The 19,444-nt window shown below is 36.1% G+C and overlaps 1 protein-coding gene across 1 annotated transcript; it reads left to right on the top strand.

Moving 5' to 3' along the window:
* Nucleotides 1–5,347: 5,347 nt before the first annotated feature.
* LOC149030521 (protein ZBED11-like) lies at nucleotides 5,348–8,259 on the top strand. Its single transcript, XM_089178968.1, has 3 exons — nucleotides 5,348–5,393; nucleotides 5,435–5,470; nucleotides 6,182–8,259. Exons 1-3 carry the CDS (start codon nucleotides 5,348–5,350, stop codon nucleotides 8,257–8,259), a joined length of 2,160 nt encoding a protein of 719 aa, XP_089035094.1.
* The last annotated feature ends 11,185 nt before the right edge of the window (nucleotides 8,260–19,444 follow it).

Genomic DNA, 19,444 nt, shown 5'->3' with positions numbered 1-19,444 from the left:
TCTGTAGACATATTTGTTGCTATTCCTTTGTAATCTATTTTAAAAACATGATCTGTCAGTCTTTCTATTATTGGAAATGATCCTTCGTATGGTGCGTCTAATGACTTTTTCATTGCGTCTACTCTTACAAAAACATGGGTACAGCTGTACAAGGTTTTGTGTACGAACGGTTTGCCTTTTATATGATGTGCTGTTGGTACAGGACGTATTCTTCTCATATGTTCTCTGAATTTTTCTATATACATCTGTGGATTATCTGGTAGCTCTTCATTTAGAAAAAATTCTCCGGGAAGTCTTAGCGTTACTCCATATAGCATTTCTGCTGCGCTTGCTTTTAAGTCTTCCTTATAGCTAGTACGTAAACCTAATAAAACTGTTGATAAAATATCAACCCATTCTGTTGAACCGCTACAAATTATAGCTGTTTTAAGAGATCGATGCCATCGCTCTATTATTCCATTTGAAGCTGGATGATAAGCTGTTGTGCGAGTTCTCGTGCAACCTAAAAGTTTAGTCAGTGCATTAAGTAATTGAGATTCGAATTGTGTACCTTGGTCTGTAGTAATTGTAACCGGAGCTCCAAATCTAGCGATCCATGTGCTATATAATGCGGTTGCTACTGTGTCAGCTGTTATATCTTTTATTGGAGTGGCTTCAGGCCATCTTGTAAAACGATCTATCATTGTAAGACAATATGTATATCCTTTTGATGGTGGTAATGGTCCTACGATATCTATATGTATGTGTTCGAATCGTCCCCTGGGTACCTCTATTTTTTTCCGGAGTGATTTTATTATGGCGTTGTATTTTGCTTTTCTGGCACTTAATGCATGTTCTACTCCATTCTCTGATGTCTGCGTTCATTTTTGGCCATACGAAACTTTTCGCGATGATTCTCTTGGTGTTTCTACCACTGGGATGCGATAAGTTATGGGTGGCATTGAAAATTCTTTTACGTAGACTGTTCGGTACGTATGGACGTATATCATCTTTCTCTATGTCACAATACAGGTAGGAGTTTGAATCGTTTATTCTAATTTTGTACAGCTTCCACATAGGCATGCTTCCCTTTAAAATCTGTTGAAGTTCTTCATCTGTAGTTTGTTCTCTGATGAGTTCTTCAGTGGAGATTATGGTTGGCATGTCAATTTGCTCGATTCTTGATAGCGTGTCTGCTATTTGGTTATTTTGGCCTGTTATATGTACTATTTTTGTTGTAAATTGGCCGATATAATCTAGGTGTCTTAATTGTCTTGGAGTGGCTTTGTCGGATTTCTGGTGAAAAGCTTGAGTCAATGGTTTATGGTCGGTTTGTATAGTTATGTCTTGGCCTTCTAGAAGATGTTTGAAAAATTTTATACTTTTGTAGATGGCTAAAAGTTCTCGATCATAAGTGCTATATTTGAGTTGAGCTTTTTCGAGTTTTCTAGAGAAAAATCCGAGAGGTTTCCATTCGTAATCTTCCAATTGTTCCAAGACAGCTCCAATCGCTTTGTCTGAAGCATCAGTTGATAATCGTAGTTTTGCGTTTTCCTTAGGATAGTGTAGCAGTGATGTATCTGATATTTGTTTTTTACATAACTCAAATGCTGTTTCTGTGAGTGGAGTCCATTTTATCGGACGTTTGTCTCTTTTTTTGTTCCAGTTAGTAAGGAGTTTAGCAATATATGAGTTTCTGCTGCTTTTGGTATAAACCTCCTATAGAAATTTAGTATACCTAGAAAACGTCTTAGGTCTGTTATCGTTTTAGGTTTGGGGTAATCCTGAATTGCCTGAACTCGTTCTGTCAACGGTGCAATACCAGCAGAGCTTATTTCAAAACCTAAATACCTGACTTTTTCTTTTGCCAATATGCATTTGTCTATATTTATAGATAAACCGTACTCCTCTAATCTTTTAAATACTGTTTGTAGATGTTGATAATGTTCTTCTACTGATTTAGAAGCTATTAATATGTCATCTATATAGCAATAACAGTATTGGAGGTCACGTAATACCGTGTCTATAAATCTCTGGAAAGATTGTGCTGCATTGCATAAACCAAAAGGCATTACCAGATATTCGAATAAACCGAATGGTGTAATTAATGCTGTTTTTTCTCTGTCTTCAGGAGCTATGGGAATTTGATGATAAGCACGAGCGAGATCTAAAACTGAGTATATTTTTGAGCCTTCTAACTGATGTGTAAAGTCGTGTATATGAGGAAGAGGATACCTATCTGGTTGAGTTATACTATTGAGCCTACGGTAGTCACCGCATGGTCTCCATTCTCCAGTTTTCTTCTTTACCATATGTAAAGGACTAGCCCATTGACTTTTTGACGGTTGACAGATACCTTGTTTTAGCATTAATTCGAATTCTGTTTTTGTAGCTTTAAGGTTTTCGGGTGGAAGACGTCTCGCTTTTTCTGTAATTGGAGGGCCTTTAGTTATTATATAATGTTGAACTCGATGCTTTGTACTATTGGTGAAGTTTGGCTTGGTGATCGCCACGAATTTCCTTAGCAGCTCGTGACATCTACTACTGCTATTGATCGTAGTAATTGTCGGGTAACTGGAATTGCTAATTTCACCTCTGCTAGAAAGTTGCGTTTTGCCATCAATCAATTTTTTATTTTTTATGTCCACCAGTAAATTATAATATCCTAGGAAATCTACTCCCAAAATTGCTCTTGTTGTTTTTGCAACTGTGAACTTCCATATAAATTGTCTACGTAAGCCTAGGTTTATGGAAAGTACTTTTTTACCATACGTATGAATGGTTGAACCGTTTGCAGCATATAGGTTATATTCGCTGTCTAATGTTCTCCTGTCACCAGATGTTTTTGGGATAACAGATATATCAGCGCCTGTGTCTATCAAAAATCTTATTCCGGATATTCTGTCTGGAATTATGAGGCGGCTTTGTCTCTGTGCACCATCTCCAATCGCCTCAATATTAGATGGTGTATCTAGTTTCCCTGTTTTCGCTGATCTGGACCGGTCCAGTTACAAGGTCTACGACATCCCCATGACTTTTCGCCAAATTTTGCAGGGAAATAGCATGGTCTATTCCTATCACGACTCCTAGATCTTGATTTATTCCTGGAATGATAAACTGGTCGATTATATCGTCTACCATGATATTTACCTCTTACTAAGGTTTCCAGGTGGGCCATTTTTTCTGTGAGCTGTGCCATTTCGTCGTGTAGTTTTCTATTTTGTGTTTCGTCTCCCGAGCTTTTGTCAACTATGGTTGCTACCTCATAATGCCCTGTTCTTTCTATTGTTTTATCGGCTAGGGTTGCTAGACGTTCGAGACCAACGTCTTCTACGACTGCTAGTACTTCCTGTATTCTCGTTGGCAATCTCTGTAACCATAGGGTTTGTAGGACTTGGGTACTTACATTGTCTCCTGCTAATAATTTCATTTCTCTTAGCAGAACTGAAGGTTTTTTGTTCTGTAGCTCCAAGCCTGTAAGGAGTTGTCGAAATTTTGATTCTTCCGACGCTGTTAAGCATGTGATCAGTGCCTCCTTTATTTCAGTATATGAATCGTTAGACGTGGTAGCAATTATGTCCGCCACAATTTTCAAGGTCGCAACGTCCAAATATCGGACAACTGCTGCGCTTTTTACGGCATCAGAGCGTACATTATAAGCTGCGAATTCACGCTCTAGCATCATGAACCATAGCGTTGGTTCGTCTCTCATGAAAGGAGCTAATTTAACGCTACGTAATTCGCTTGCCTGTATCTCTGGTCCTATGTTCTCTGTTCGACTATCTGCGCCATTTTTTGCTGTACAGGTCTTTGTTCCCTGAATTTCCATTTTTTTGATATTCCCGGGTTTCGGCACCAATTATTTATGTGGGGAACAAGGTCAACGGAAAAGGTTGATCTGGAGATTTACGCGATAGTTGTCAATTTAAGTAACAAAAATATATAAATTTATTAACAAGATACAACTAAACTCTTGGACGCCATATATAGCAGTGCTGTCAGATCGTGGGTAAATCTTACCCTCTCCCTGTGCCACTGGGATTGCACACAATGAAAGTTTTCCATGTCCGTGTGTTTGGGATGTCGAAAGAAGTCGAGTGTAACCGAAGTTGGCGGGCACGCCGGAGTGGCACACTATGAAAGCGACTCGTGTCGTCCGAACACATGGACACGAGTCGCTTTCATAGTGTGCCACTTCGTGGCCAACCGCCAACTTCGGTTACACTCGGCTTTTCTCGACATCCCAAACACACGGACATGGAAAACTTTCATTGTGTGCAATCCCAGTGGCACAGGGAGAGGGTAAGATTTACCCACGATCTGACAGCACTGATATATAGGACTAACTTACATTTCAACCGTTACGTTCAACTTGGGTTTAGTTAGTCTAGTACCCGCATAGGGAGGAAGGGCGCCAGTGTGCCGCGTCGATACACTAGGCACGTATCGCCACACGCGCGCTGCTACAGCTGCGCGCTGTTGGCCGAGAGGTGTCGGCACTGCGCTGGTGCGAGACGCCACAGCCTTTTATCAAATCAAACTTAATTGAATCTTTCTTTTTGAATTTATAATAATATTTTTGTGTAACCTATTATATTTTAATATAAATTTTTATTATCATTAAATATGGCTCATTTTTTTCTGTATTTGATGCAATTCATTATTTCATAATTTTTTCAAACCAATTCACCACTCTACTTCCTACACTATTCACTACTACTATATACAACTTTTATACTATTTAAAATGTTTGATTCATTCGCGCGCAACACGTGACTACATAAGTTCCGGTCCCCAAAAATTCTTTGTGCGCGTCCCTCCTACAAGGTCCCTAGTAGTCAAATTCAGGCCACGGCTGTAGTGTCTGTTTCCGCCGGCGACGGTACTGCTCAGCGCGGGCAGCTAAATATATTGACTTTTTATTTTTAAAATGGTGTAAATCTATTAAAAAAAAAAGAGATATCACATAATTCGTGATTAATTTAGTGTAAACTTTTTATTTACGTGATATCTTTTTTTCTAACTAAAATTGCAGAACTTTCAAAATAAATGATCCAATATAAATTCTGTACTTGATGACGTGAGTGTATTGTTGTTCAAAACCATCAGTGCGAAGTGTTGCCAGAGGTATATGTTAGTGAACGATTATTTTGACGGAACATCAAAACCAAGTGCATTTAGTAAACTATGAAGTAAATTTTTTCGACCGCCACCAGGCTCCTGTTTCATAATTTTTTTCGCTGTTACAAAGTTATACAAATCTCGTGCAGTTTGTCCATCTTGATCATACATTTTTACGGTAAGTGTAACTAGAAAGGTTATAGGCATTTTTTCTTTTTAATTTTTGTCCAAATAATCAATCGGTATCATGGATCTGAAAATAAATGATTCGTCTGACGAATCTGTAGATAGAGGCAAAAGGAATAAAAGACAAGAATATTTTTAACATCTTTAGACGAGGATTTTGACGAGGACCTTACGCAGAATGAAGGTTAATTATTAGGTAATAAAGAGAACGAATCTACCACGGGGAAAGAAGATTCTGAATCCGATTCATTGTCAGAAGAGGATGATGATGCGGAATGGCAACAAATAAGAATAAAAAATTCAACATATAATGAATATTCAGAAAAAGAGAAATTTTTAATTGAAAACGTTGACTGCGATGATCTTTTTTTACTTTTTAAATTAATGTTCTCTGATTACATATCAAAAATAATAGTTAAAGAAACAAATAACTATGCTGAACAATACATAAATTTTTTACCAAACAACAGAAGGCACCAACAGTGCAGCCAGATCGTGGGTAAATCGTACCCTCTCCCTGTGCAACTGTGGAATTGCACACAATGAAAGTTACCCATGTCCGTGTGTTCGGGATGTCGAAAGAAGTCGAGTGTAACCGAAGTTGGCGGGCCCGCCGGAGTGGCACACTATGAAAGCGACTCGTGTCCATGTATTCGGGATAGCGAGGAAAGCCGAGAATAAACGAAATCGCACGTCAGAATAGGGGAAAAAGTACTCCCACCATGTAGCACGCTGGAGTAGCGCTACAAAAGCAATCCGTGTACGTGTGTCGGGATATCGGAGAAAGCCGAGAATAGCCGAAGCGTCTACCGAATCGCGGGAAAACAATGCTGGCCTACGAAACTATAAATTATGAATGTTTATCACCCTATTTAATGGTACAATGTTTTTCCAGAGTGGAAGGGATGGGTTAAAGAATGTCCAACGAATCCCAATAAATTTTATTGTTTTGCGTGCAAAGCAACATTGTCTTGTGGACGTTCGGAGATTATTAGGCATTCTAAGTCAGGGCCTCATTTAATAAATAGGGACTTTTTAAAAGATTTTGAGATTTCTTCTAATAAAGCACCTTTGGCAACTACTTATTTGCCAGGCTGCTCGCGAGAGTCAAATTCAGCTTCATCTTCGGCTGAGTTTGACTTCAATGAACGAGTGCAAGCTGCTGAAATTCGATTCGCGACATTTTTTTCCGAGCACAATATCCCCTTGTTGATTGCTCCAGAAATGTTAAACTTAATTAAGTTTATCGGTAAGGAGCCTGCTGTTTTGCAGGCGATGACGATGGGCAAGACCAAAGTCACTAATATTATAAATAAGGTCGTTAGTGTTAGAGAAACGCAGCGAATAAAAAATATTTTAATAAAATGTAAATTTTCGGTTCACGTTGACGAGACGTTCGACATTACAAACGACAAATGGATGTCGCTGATGGTTCGTTATGTGGAGTCAATTACTTTGATGATTAGGACGGAGTTGTTGACGATGATTCATGTAAATACCACTGACTGTTCTACCAAGGAACTTTTCAAAGCATTTGAAGATGAATTAACAAAGCAACAGATTCCCTTAAATCAAATAATTGGCCTCGCATGTGATAATGCATCTGTAATGGTCGGTAATCGGTGCTCGTTTAAAACTAATTTAAAGCAACAATGTCCCAATCTCGTAACGCTGCCATGTATCTGTCATTCCCTCCCGTTAATTGCTAATGCTGCTTTTTCCGCGATACCTGATGAAATCGATTATTTTATCAAAGGTGTCCCTACGTTTATTAACGGTAGTCCCAAACGGGCAGCTATTTTCCACGATTTTCAGTCTAGTTTTGAAGCCTGCCCTTCCAAAATTACACGGTTTGCCGAAACAAGGTGGCTGTCGCGTCAAAAAGTTATAACTAAAACTTTAGACAATTGGAAGTCGATAAATGCATTTTTGATCGATCAAGCTTCAATGAACGCTGTAAGTGCAGATAGTTGGCTTGTTATCATGAATAAACCCATGACAAAAGCTTACCTTCTATTTTTGCAATTCGCACTAAATTTTTTTAACGAGATTAATGCTTATTTTCAAGGAGATAAGACATTAATCCACGAATTACAGCTTTCCTTGAAAAATTTTTTGGTGAAAGTTCTCAACAGATTTTGGAAACCTGCTTTGATGAAACCAGAAATATTTGATGTTTACGTTAAAAACATCAACTTTGAAGATTGCAAGAATCAACTTGTTTTGTCTAAAGTTGATGTTGGATTCAATTGCAAAAAATATTTGCTAGATCAACAACAGCTAGGAACTTTATCAGAATCCGAGATAAATGATATTTGCAACAACTGTTTAAAATTTTATGTAATAACTTCAATTCAGATTTGCGAAAAACTACACTTTGACGACATATTTTTGTCAAATCTATCCGTCTTTAACAGAGAAACAGCGTTATTTGATTCTAATAGAGAATCTTCGATTACCCGGGTAAAAAACGTCTGTAATTATTTTAATGTTTCAGCAGAGAAACAATTATTAGTCGAAAAAGAATGGTATTCCTTGTACCAGGTCGATTCCCATTTGAAAGAGCAGTGGTGTAAATTACCATTTGACGAGATGTGGATGAAAATTTGTACCCTTACTGATTCTGATGGGAATATCCAGTATTTAACTTTGCGCTTGTTGTTGGGTATAGTGAGAACACTTCCTCACTCTAATGCTGCGGCTGAAAGGGCGTTTTCTTTCTTACCTGACACAAAAACAAAGAAAAGGAATTGCCTTGGTGCGGAAACAGTTAATTCTATTTGCGTAATTAGATCTAGCTTCAAATCTAAAAAGGCGAGCGCGGTAAACATGTCTATCGATAGGGAACATTTAGAATTAATGTCATCGAAAAATTTATATGGTACGATCGAGCGAGATGATCCGGAAAAATTACATCTGTGTGCGTATGAAAGTGGCGAAGAATGGGTGACGAATGAAAACGATGACAAATAGTTAGTCCTCTAGTAGTTAGTTAGTTGCAGATTAGGTTGCTTCAGGTTTAGCCCACTCTGGATAGGTTGCTTTCATTCATATTTGTATTTCATTCCTTTGATGTATTAAATTATTTTTCATTCTTAGTTAAAAAGAAGTTTTAGTTTCAGGCTCAACGTTTTACTAATTTATATATTTTTTTTTAATTTTTTTAATTTTTTGGTTTATAATGATCTTCTCTATTTCATGTGGAAACGAGTAACCGCAATGGGGCTGTGGTATATGCTCTGGTTTGATGCAACTGGGGTACTGAGATCGAAACTTCTGAGATGTAATTTTTTTTTTTTAATTTGATTTTATCTTCTATCTGTTTTAATTTTTAATCAAAACTAATTTTTTTATATAGCACAAATTTTTTTTTTATTTTAACAAAATAAAAATTATAACTCTGGACTCGTCTTCACATTAAACGTTTTTTTTATCTCATAATTATTTTGATTTTTGAATTTTAAAATTATTTTTATTTTGTAATTAAATTTTTTTTTAATTTTAAATTAACTTAATTTTAATTAAAAAATAAAGCTCAAACTCTGAACTTTATTTTTTCCAAATAAATTTAAGCATAATTACATTTTTTTTATTTAAAATTAAATATTTGAAAAAAGAGTTTCTGAACTGCTTTTTAGAAAATTATTTTTTTTTTTTTTTTTTTAAGAAAAATAAAAAAAAATAACCGTAACGGAGCATCGAACCGTGGACCATTCTTGCGTCAGTCCCGCATACGACCAGCAGGCCATAAAAGAATTATTAAAATTTAAAACTTACATTATATAAAAACTGCAATTGAGACTTTAATTTCAAATTAAATAATGAAATAATTATTTCATGTAACCTTGGTTACCTAATTAATTATTGTTTTACCTAAAAAAAAAAAAAAAAATTTGGTGATAAACATTCATAATTTATAGTTTCGTAGGCCAGCATTGTTTTCCCGCGATTCGGTAGACGCTTCGGCTATTCTCGGCTTTCTCCGATATCCCGACACACGTACACGGATTGCTTTTGTAGCGCTACTCCAGCGTGCTACATGGTGGGAGTACTTTTTCCCCTATTCTGACGTGCGATTTCGTTTATTCTCGGCTTTCCTCGCTATCCCGAATACATGGACACGAGTCGCTTTCATAGTGTGCCACTCCGGCGGGCCCGCCAACTTCGGTTACACTCGACTTCTTTCGACATCCCGAACACACGGACATGGGTAACTTTCATTGTGTGCAATTCCACAGTTGCACAGGGAGAGGGTACGATTTACCCACGATCTGGCTGCACTGCTGACCACGCCTTTGATTGGTCAGAGCGGCAACGTGATCACTGCGACCGTTGCCCTCTCTATTTCCGGATGCCTGGATCGCTGTGGGGGTACATTCACACAAAACACTTTTGCTTTATCCGTCGTACCGGCTGGTCGCACTCCTCTCATTGTGTCTTTATATAAAACTGTCTTTCTTTGTATTCTTTTCTTTAACACGTGGCGCATCGCGCTCGGTGAATAAATCTCGTCCCAAGGGATCAAAGTAAAAATCGGAAGTTTCTTTTCCCCACACGGAGTCTCATTGGCCTATTCCTTTCTCCACGGCCCGTTCCTCGCGTTAAGAAGAATGCACCTTAACGTATTTAGTAACCAGGGAAGGAAGTTCCAAAGCCCCATATGCACCAGGCATAGCAGAATAATAAAAGTATAATTTTTTTTAAAAATCTGTTCTCAAAACTGTAAACGTGTTTTTCTCGAAACTACGTTTTTGAAATTTTGCGGAAGCACTCACTAAGCACTAACTGATTAGGCTAAAATTTTTGCCAGATATTCTTTACACATATTCTGATGACTGGAACCTCAAAAATCTTTAACTTTTTAATAATAAATATATAATTTTAAACAATTAAAGGAAAGAAACAGCACCGATTTGAAAATTTTTTTTCACACGTCCGTCATTTTGTTTTTATTTGAGAAAAATATAAATATTGTTGGTATCATGTCTACAATTAAGCCTAAAGAATAATAAGTATTTTTAGTTTTTTTGTTTCAGACGTCTACAAAGGCTCTGTGCTTCCGCAAATTGAATTGTGGAACTCCAATTTGACGTTAAAAAATGGGACAAATCTTGTCCAAATTAGGTTAAAAAAAATTTTTTTTGTATATTTTAGGATACTGATAGAAACATATTAAAATTTCAAAACGATTGCATTTTGTTTTCCTATTCAAAAAAATTCATGAAAAAGCATTTAAATTTCGGTCTTCACAGGGGAGTACTACCTTAAATGGTGGAGAAAATTATTTTTTTGGGGCATGGAGGTGTGCGTCATCAATTCATACATAATGTATAAAATAACAAAACAACGGAACAACGAAAAGCCACTAACGCACTTAATCGGCCGATGATCAACTACCATTAATCGGCCGATGATCAATTACTATTAATCGGCCGATGATAAACTACCATTAATCGGCCGATGATCAACTACCATTAATCGGCCGATGATCAATTACCATTAATCGGCCGATGATCAACTACCATTAATCGGCCGATGATAAACTACCATTAATCGGCCGATGATCAACTACCATTAATCGGCCGATGATCAACTACCATTAATCGGCCGATTATCAACTACTATTAATCGGCCGATGATCAACTAATATTAATCGGCCGATGATCAACTACCATTAATCGGCCGATGATCTACTACCATTAATCGGCCGATTATCAACTACCATTAATCGGCCGATGATCAACTACCATTAATCGGCCGATGATCAACTACTATTAATCGGCCGATGATCAACTACCATTAATCGGCCGATGATCAATTACCATTAATCGGCCGATGATCAACTACCATTAATCGGCCGATGATCAACTACCTTTAATCAACAGATGATCAACTACCATTAATCGGCCGATGATCAACTACCATTAATCGGCCCATGATCAATTACCATTAATCGGCCGATGATCAACTACCATTAATCGGCCAATGATCAACTACCATTAATCGGCCAATGATCAACTACCATTAATCGGCCAATGATCAACTACCATTAATCGGCCAAAGATCAACTACCATTAATGGGCCGGGGTTATCATTTGGATATTGAGCCCTCTATGGGCTATTAGAAAACGTCAATGATCGGCCGTTAGTTGTCATCCTTTGCCCGGCGATTGGTTATCCAATGGCCTGTTTTCAAACTTTGTATGGGGAATTATTATTATCACTCGACTTGAAAAAAAAATAAATAAATAAAAGAATAACCCCACCTTAACTTTTCACCTTCACCAACCCCTACCCCAACTTCTTCTTGATATTCTTCTTCTGCCTCTTCCTTTTCCGCGTTGTGTTTACACTTCCCTTATTATTTTCATTTCAATTCTCATTCTAATATCTTCGACAAAGAAACATTTTTATTTCATAAAAAGAAAAAGAAATGAGAAATGTTTAATTGATCATTGAAGTTGAATTTTATAAAATAACAGATTCCCATGTTCTCAACCCTTTTCAAAGTTTGTTTGCATTTTAATTTATTTTCATTTCAACTTGTTCGTACACTTTCGACGGAGACTGTATCTTTCCTTACAAATAGAAAGGGATCATAATATCTCACGATTCATAAAAAAAAAAAAAGATAATAATAATTACCATACGTGTTCCATCGACTGGTGTAAGTACCTCAAAACTAAGGCACTGAAGCAAAAATACAAGCATCCTCCGGCACTTTCTAAAGATGTACAGAAAGTGCTAAAGCCTATTTATGAGGATCTGACTAAGACAGAACTGCTGGAAAGATGTTTAGGTGGACATACGCAGAATAATAATGAAAGCTTTAATAACTGCGTATGGAACATGGCACCTAAACACCTGTTTAACGGCAAAAAAGTTGTTAAAATTGCGTGCAAAGTTTCAGCATGTATCTTTAACGAAGGATTTCAAACAGTGATGAAGATAATGGAAACGATGGGCATGAAACTTGGGCCAGGAGCGATCGACTTTGCTAAAAGACGCGACGACCGACGTATCGAATCTGCGAACCGTCGAAGCTCTGAGTGCTCAAAAGATGCCAGATCAAAGTGGAAGAAGGCAAGACTGGAAGAAATCGAAGAATATGAACAAGAAGAAGGTCTATTGTACGGTCCAGGCATCGCAGATTAAGTTTAGGTAAGAATTTTTCACGATTTTGAGTAGAAAAAAACTTTAAACGCGTTTATCTCGAAACTATGTTTTGAAATACTAGCTCCATCGTATCTCACGAACCAGTAAACCGATTCTTATAAAATTTAATCCACATATTCTACACATGAGCTGTAACAAAGTGACGGAGAGTTTTTTTCTTATATTTTAATTTTTACTGTAAGATTTATTTAAATTTAAAATATAAGTATTTATTATAATAGAACAAATGTTTAATATAATAATAAAGAGATAGAAAAGATAAGAAAAGTAAGTAACAATAGTTAGAAATCGTACACTCGTATTACACTCTTTCACTCACAATTAGTCGCACCGAATCAAGAAGGCGAAGACCGCATTCTTCGCCGCGCTTATATACACATTCACCCCACCAATGGTCCCAATCACTTCCGTCAATCATTCTCGAAATCTCCAGACTATTCCCGACCGATTAAACAAAAGACCTTTTCCTGATTTCCGGTTCGGGAATATTCGAGAGACTTCGGGGTGCACGCCCGCTTTTTTTTCTTACTGGACACACTCATATTCATACTGCTGCATGCACTCACACTTATACCCATATCGCTGCGCGCACTCACACTCATGTCCATATCGCTGCGCGCACTCACACTTATACCGATATCGCTGCGTGCACTCACACTTATACCGATATCGCTGCATACTCTTACACACATCTTTCACATTCATCAATTGTTTTCACACACACCATACACTCGCACTCTTCGTCTTTCTCTCACTCTCACATTACTATTTATTTTTTAGTCAAAAACAATAAAAAAAAAGGTCAAATTTACGTTTTTTTTGTAATTTGTCCACCATTTTTTTATTTATTGATAAAATTTTTATATAAAACTGTCACTTTGTAGCTGAAGTCATACAGAATATAAAACCATTTTACTTTTATGTTTCAGGTAAGCCATTCTCAAGTTCTGATGGAGCTACTAAAGCACTAAAGTTTTAAGGTGTTTTCTTATACTACTGTTTTTGCAATCAAAAATTAATTAAAATGAAAAAATAAAAATTCATTTATATAGTTTAAGACTCAATTTAACAAACCCAACAACTGTTAGATCGATATCATTTATAGTTTTCTTGGAAAAAATTCGCGAAAATAGCCTTTTTTTTAGGTGCTCAGAGTAGAAGGTCCCCTTAAATTTTTTGAAATATTTAGTCGAACAGTTATTAGGAAATTTCAAGCACCTAACACCATCTACAGCGCAACTTTCAACGTTATTCGTAGACAATAGATTAAATAATCAGGTACATATAATTCGTTCTGGAGGCAAGAAAGACTGTGCAGTATGTTCCGACAGGAAAACTCCAGGAAAAAGACGACAAACACACACGTTCTGTGATACTTGTACACGAAAGCCGGGATTTCATATCGGTGATTGTTTCGCAAAATACCATTCTTTAGAACATTACAGAGATTAAAAGTTTTGTATTCTTACATATTATAAGTAGTATTAAACACAAAAAATCAGTTTCAACATATTCTGTGTGTTTTAATATCCATATATTGACTTCAAATCCTGTACGGAAAAGTAACTGCGAAACGCTAGATTTGCTCCGACTTGCTGGTACTCCCAAAAGCGAAATCTGCCGACCGCAAAGGGTTAATATCCAATATTTGTTTACGAAGTCATTTATAAAACCGCAGAAACTTTATTTATTTAATAAACATTGAAACTATACTAATTTTGCGAGATTCGTAAAAAAATTGGACCGCTGGACTGACTAGACCAGGATTCAAACCACGGATCTTTCGCTTTCCGGGTGACTGCTCTCTAACCAATTCAGCTATCCTACCAACCAATCTCTCTCACGAATGCCCGATAAGTTTGGCATCGAGGCGCGCTCGTCCCACAATTTTATTTTAATGAAATTCCAATTTTTTAAATTTATTTCAGATTGCTTATTCTCCGTAATTTTTAGATATCGATATGGGAAAAGAAGTTCGATATCTTTTAAGACGAAGGAAATACCAACTAGCGAGAGAAATGTTTAAAAAAGTGATTAACTCTCATGATGATTATATAACAGAAAATCAAAAGGGGAGGGAACTATTCAAAGCAGCAAATAACAATAATAATAATAATAATAATAATATTATTATTATTATTATTATTATTATTATTATTATTATTATTATTATTATGACCCGACTCTCCAAGAAAAAAACGTTAATTTCTAAGAAGATTTCTGTGGTAATCAATCAAATGAAAGAGATCTATATCAAATTTTGTCATTAGATGATTTTATTTATTGTTATTATTTTTTGTTGACGTGACTGATGAAATTTATTTACGTGAATCCGGCAATCAAATTGATAAAATTGATGACGTTAATACTTCAAATGATTTAAAAGCAGACTTGCGTATTTGGTTTACTCAAAATAATATTTCACAGCGGGCTGCAAATAGTTTAATTAAAATTTTAAGGAAACATGGACACAATGAAGAACTGAAAAAGGATGTACGAAGCTTAATGAAAACACCTCGACATGCTACTGGAGAAATTATTCATGTCAATGGGGATGCATATATCCATTTTGGGATCACTTCTGGATTAAAGCGCTCGATTGAAAAATATTTTCTTAAAATTCCTAATACTATTTCTATTCAAATAAATTGTGACGGGAAGTCATTTTCCAAATCATCAAAAAGTCAATTTTGGCCAATACTAGTGGCTATTAAAGCTAATTTCTATACGGAGCCGTTTATAGTCGGTCTTTATCACGGATTTTCTAAGCCTGAAGATGCTAATTTTTATATCTCTCCGTTCGTCGAAGATATAAAAGAGATTTTTAAAAATGGTATTATATTAATGAAAATAAAATTAATATTGTCATTAGTTCTTTTGTATGCGATGTTCCTGCAAGAGCTTTCTTAACACTCACAAAGTATCATAGTGGATACTTCAGCTGCTCCAAATGTTGTAGGAGGGAGAGTGTGACGGTTGTGTTTACTTTCCTGAGCTCGATAGCCCTTTGCGAACAAACGAATCATTTAAAAATATGAGTCAAGAAGAACATCATCGAAGAAAATCTATTCTGCCTAACCTAAATATTGGCATGGTAACACAATTCCCTTCAGATTACATGCATTTAGTTTGTTTAGGTGTACTAAAACGTTTAGTACAATTTTGGTTTCGAAGTCCATGCAATGTTAACATATCTCAAGACCAATTAAAATTAATCAAAAAATCATTTACGGCTTTGAAAGGCTTTATTCCATCCGAATTTTCGCGAGAACCAAGATTTTTCGATATGATTGATAAGTGGAAAGCTACGAAGTGTCGACAATTTTTTCTATATACTGGTCCTGTCATATTAAAAAATTGTATGCCTAGTCGACAGTATAACCACTTCATTGCTTTGAATGTAGCAATCCGCATTTTATGTGATCCCATTCCATGTTTCAGTCTCAACAATTATGCGACTGAATTATTACGATGGTTCGTAGATGAATATAAAAAATTATATGGGAGAAAAAACTTATCATATAATGTGCATAATTTAATTCATCTTCCTGAAGAAGTTAAGAATCATGGACACTTAGATAACTTCAGTGCATTCAATTTTGAAAACTATTTACGAAAAATTAAATATAAACTTAGTGACGCACCAAAACCTCTTGACCAAACTTGTTATCGAATTCATGAGGAAAACAGTTTACCTGTTCTAAAAAAAAAAAAAAAAAAAACTTACCGGATCGTACACTTTGAAAGAAATTCTTCAAAAATCACATCTCTGCAGTTTGATGGATTTACTTTGAACAACAACAAAAAATGGCTTCTGTTGTTTATTAAAAAATGATACCGTCATTTTAATTGAAAATTTCAAAATGATTGATAATGTTGTTCGTATAGTAGGAAAACATTATACAAAATTAAATTCGTTCTATAGGGATCCATGCGATTCAAAAAGGTTAAATATTTATTTGATAGATATTAAGATGAGTCAATCTATTTCTATTGAGCCTTCATTTTTAAAATGTAAATGTGTATATTTGTTATAACCATCCTGCAATGATTATGCAGTTGTTACACCGTTATTTCAACATAACAATTAATAATTTGTAATAAATCTGTTTTTTCAATTACCATCACCGTTTTTCTAATAATTAAATATATATGTAAGTTTGGGCTAGTCCAAACTATAGCGCGACACGTCAGAGGTCGTTCCTGCTCGACACTCATGCCAAGCGAGATACGCGGCCGTTCGCACTCGTCAGTCGTAACTGCGTGATAACAGCAGAAACCACGTTAAAATACGTGGGAAATTCATCGTGTCTATCACCAAGCAATATTATAATTTTTAATTGTAAATTTAATAATTAGTTAATATTTATATATTAATAATTATAATCAAGTAAAGCTGTACTTGTTGTTGATTCAGGTAATCCTGCGTTAAATCTTGTATTATAATTATTTCTAATCGCTTTTTGTATATGTATATAGTGTAAATATATTTCAGTTATTACTTAATAAAAAAATTGTCTTATATATATATATGTAAAGAGAATATACTCTTTTCGGAATTTAGCGCGCTTGATATGCTCTGCGCGCGCTTTTAGGTCACCTGATGGGGGTCTCGTCGAGTAATCGGGGATATATCATAGTAATACGTTAGAAACAGATAGATAGAACAAAAGAAAGAACACGTGTCAATAAAAGTTATTGAGAATAAATTATTATAATTCAATTATAAGTTAGAGTTTAAAGAGAGACGAATAATTGACTTTAATTGTCGTTTCTCTTATTTTACAGGTAATTGGTGAGCTTTGTATGTGTATATATTGTAAATAATAACATCAGGTAAAATATAACCTCTTATTTTACAGAGAAACAAATTTGGTTACTTATTCTAACAACTCCATAATATAAAATAATAATAATAATAATATATATATATATTTATACGCATTAATAATAATCAACGAAAAGTTTCTATGATATTAAATATTATTTTTTATATAAATAAAATTTGAAAACATTATTATAAAAAATAAGAACCTTTGTTACATAACTTTTCTATCACAACGCATTATATAATTTCGAAGTTACTTTTTTAACATAATTTTGACATAAAATTCCAAAGTAAAAAAAATATTGTGACGTCCCAGAAGGGGATGTCAACGAACAAGAACAATTTCAAAGATAATTTCTTTTGACTCGGTCACGCCACCAGCGTTTACTCGGTCAAAGGAAGATGTGCCCTGTTTTGGGTCAATCTGTAAAGCCAGACTTTACCCGGGATCTGGGCTAAGAGAGAGAGTAACCCACCAAACGAGTAAATGATAGTGTTTTACCCGATGTTACTATTGCTTTAAGATGTTTAAGATTTCCTGGAAGATGGCCCTTCCTTGGTCGTTTGATCGTCAGACCCCTGAAGCTGCTCGAGTTCCGTAGTGCTAGCGCCGTGTAGTCAGGCAACAGGATTGGTGTATGATGAGGAAATTAATTCAACTTTGCACAAACACTTCCAATTTTACGAAAATAACAGTATATTACTAAATAAAGTTAAAATTACACAAGATCTTTATTAACAGTAAAGCAAAATAAAGTACTAATATGGCTAAGTTAGAAGTTAAGTTTAGTCGCGAAGAGTAAGTAAACGATAGATGCTGTAAATCGCTAACAAAGTAAAGGCTAATTTTAATGCGAACTCTACTGCGGAATATGGTAGACTGCCGGCAGGGAAGAACACAGTTTTTCCCGTCGGGCCCAATCCGAAAGGGTGGGAACACCTCCCACTTGCGCAAAATACCTCCCTCACTACCCACTTTCATTCGGTAAACTGCAAATTTTGAGATATTACATGCTGCTGACTACGATTCCTCGAAATGGAAAAATATCAGTTTCTATCGACTGTGGATTCTGCTAATTTAGAAAAATATCGTTTTTCGTCTAAACAGATATCAGTTACGGTTACCCGTAGATTTTACAAAAAGTCACGCGCGTTCTATCTTTGAAGCGTGATCTCAACTATAGTCAGCAAGAAAGTGGATACTGTAGGACTGCAAAAGTCTACCCTTTACTTACTTTTTCACGATCATGAACGACAATGGATCCTTGCCATCACATTTACGTGTGATCAACTAATGCCAATATCGATGGTCGTTCATGAAAGTGGTTATAAGACAAAATTAGGAGTACAATTTTACAAGGTACGAATATAGCTAAATAGTAATCGACTAACGACTTACAAATAGGACACTCGCATAATTGGCGCAGCAAAGTTCGAAATTAGTCGTCACTGGGACGTGACAATATAACTATTTTATATAGGTGTTCTGTAACAATATGTGTACGATCCGAAAGGATCGTACGGTAATTAGCGGTATTCGAAATTCGCGCGCGTCCGCTTCCATCGATTAGGATTCTAGATCGATACTCATTGCGAGCATCGATAAACTACCAGTAACTATCGAAGCGCTTCTCTAGCTACCCCTACCTCTCGCATCCACTCTTCTCACTCCTAGTGCGTACGCCCTGCTGGCAGTGCTGTCAGATCGTGGGTAAATCTTACCCTCTCCCAGTGCCACTGGGATTGCACACAATGAAAGTTTTCCATGTCCGTGTGTTTGGGATGTCGAGGAAAGCCGAGTGTAACTGAAGTTGGCGGTTGGCCACGAAGTGGCACATTATGAAAGCGACTCGTGTCCATGTGTTCGGACGACACGAGTCGCTTTCATAGTGTGCCACTCCGGCGTGCCCGCCAACTTCGGTTACACTCGACTTCTTTCGACATCACAAACACACGGACATGGAAAACTTTCATTGTGTGCAATCCCAGTGGCACAGGGAGTGGGTAAGATTTACCCACGATCTGATAGCACTGCCTGCTGGGCCAGTACAAAAGGACATTCTTTCATTCCATTACTGGACGCTTGTGAATATATATCTAAATCAAAGAAGTTAAGTTAAATTAGTTAAGGAACGTAAGCGAAGCTAGCGAAAG

The sequence above is a fragment of the Polistes dominula genome, unplaced genomic scaffold, assembly GCF_049000335.1.
Source record: "Polistes dominula isolate Pdom_NZ unplaced genomic scaffold, Pdom_raw_medaka contig_18, whole genome shotgun sequence".
Taxonomy (NCBI): domain Eukaryota; kingdom Metazoa; phylum Arthropoda; class Insecta; order Hymenoptera; family Vespidae; genus Polistes; species Polistes dominula.
Note: the sequence above shows the minus strand (reverse complement) of the source record. Positions and strands in the feature narration are given on the sequence as shown.

Excerpts from the sequence above, each read along its gene's own strand:
- LOC149030521 (XM_089178968.1), top strand. The coding sequence starts at position 5,348 with ATGGATCTGAAAATAAATGATTCGTCTGACGAATCTGTAGATAGAG. Across the intron at positions 5,394-5,434 it reads TGACGAATCTGTAGATAGAG|ACGAGGATTTTGACGAGGAC; the intron begins GCAAAAGGAATA and ends TAACATCTTTAG. Across the intron at positions 5,471-6,181 it reads GGACCTTACGCAGAATGAAG|AGTGGAAGGGATGGGTTAAA; the intron begins GTTAATTATTAG and ends ATGTTTTTCCAG.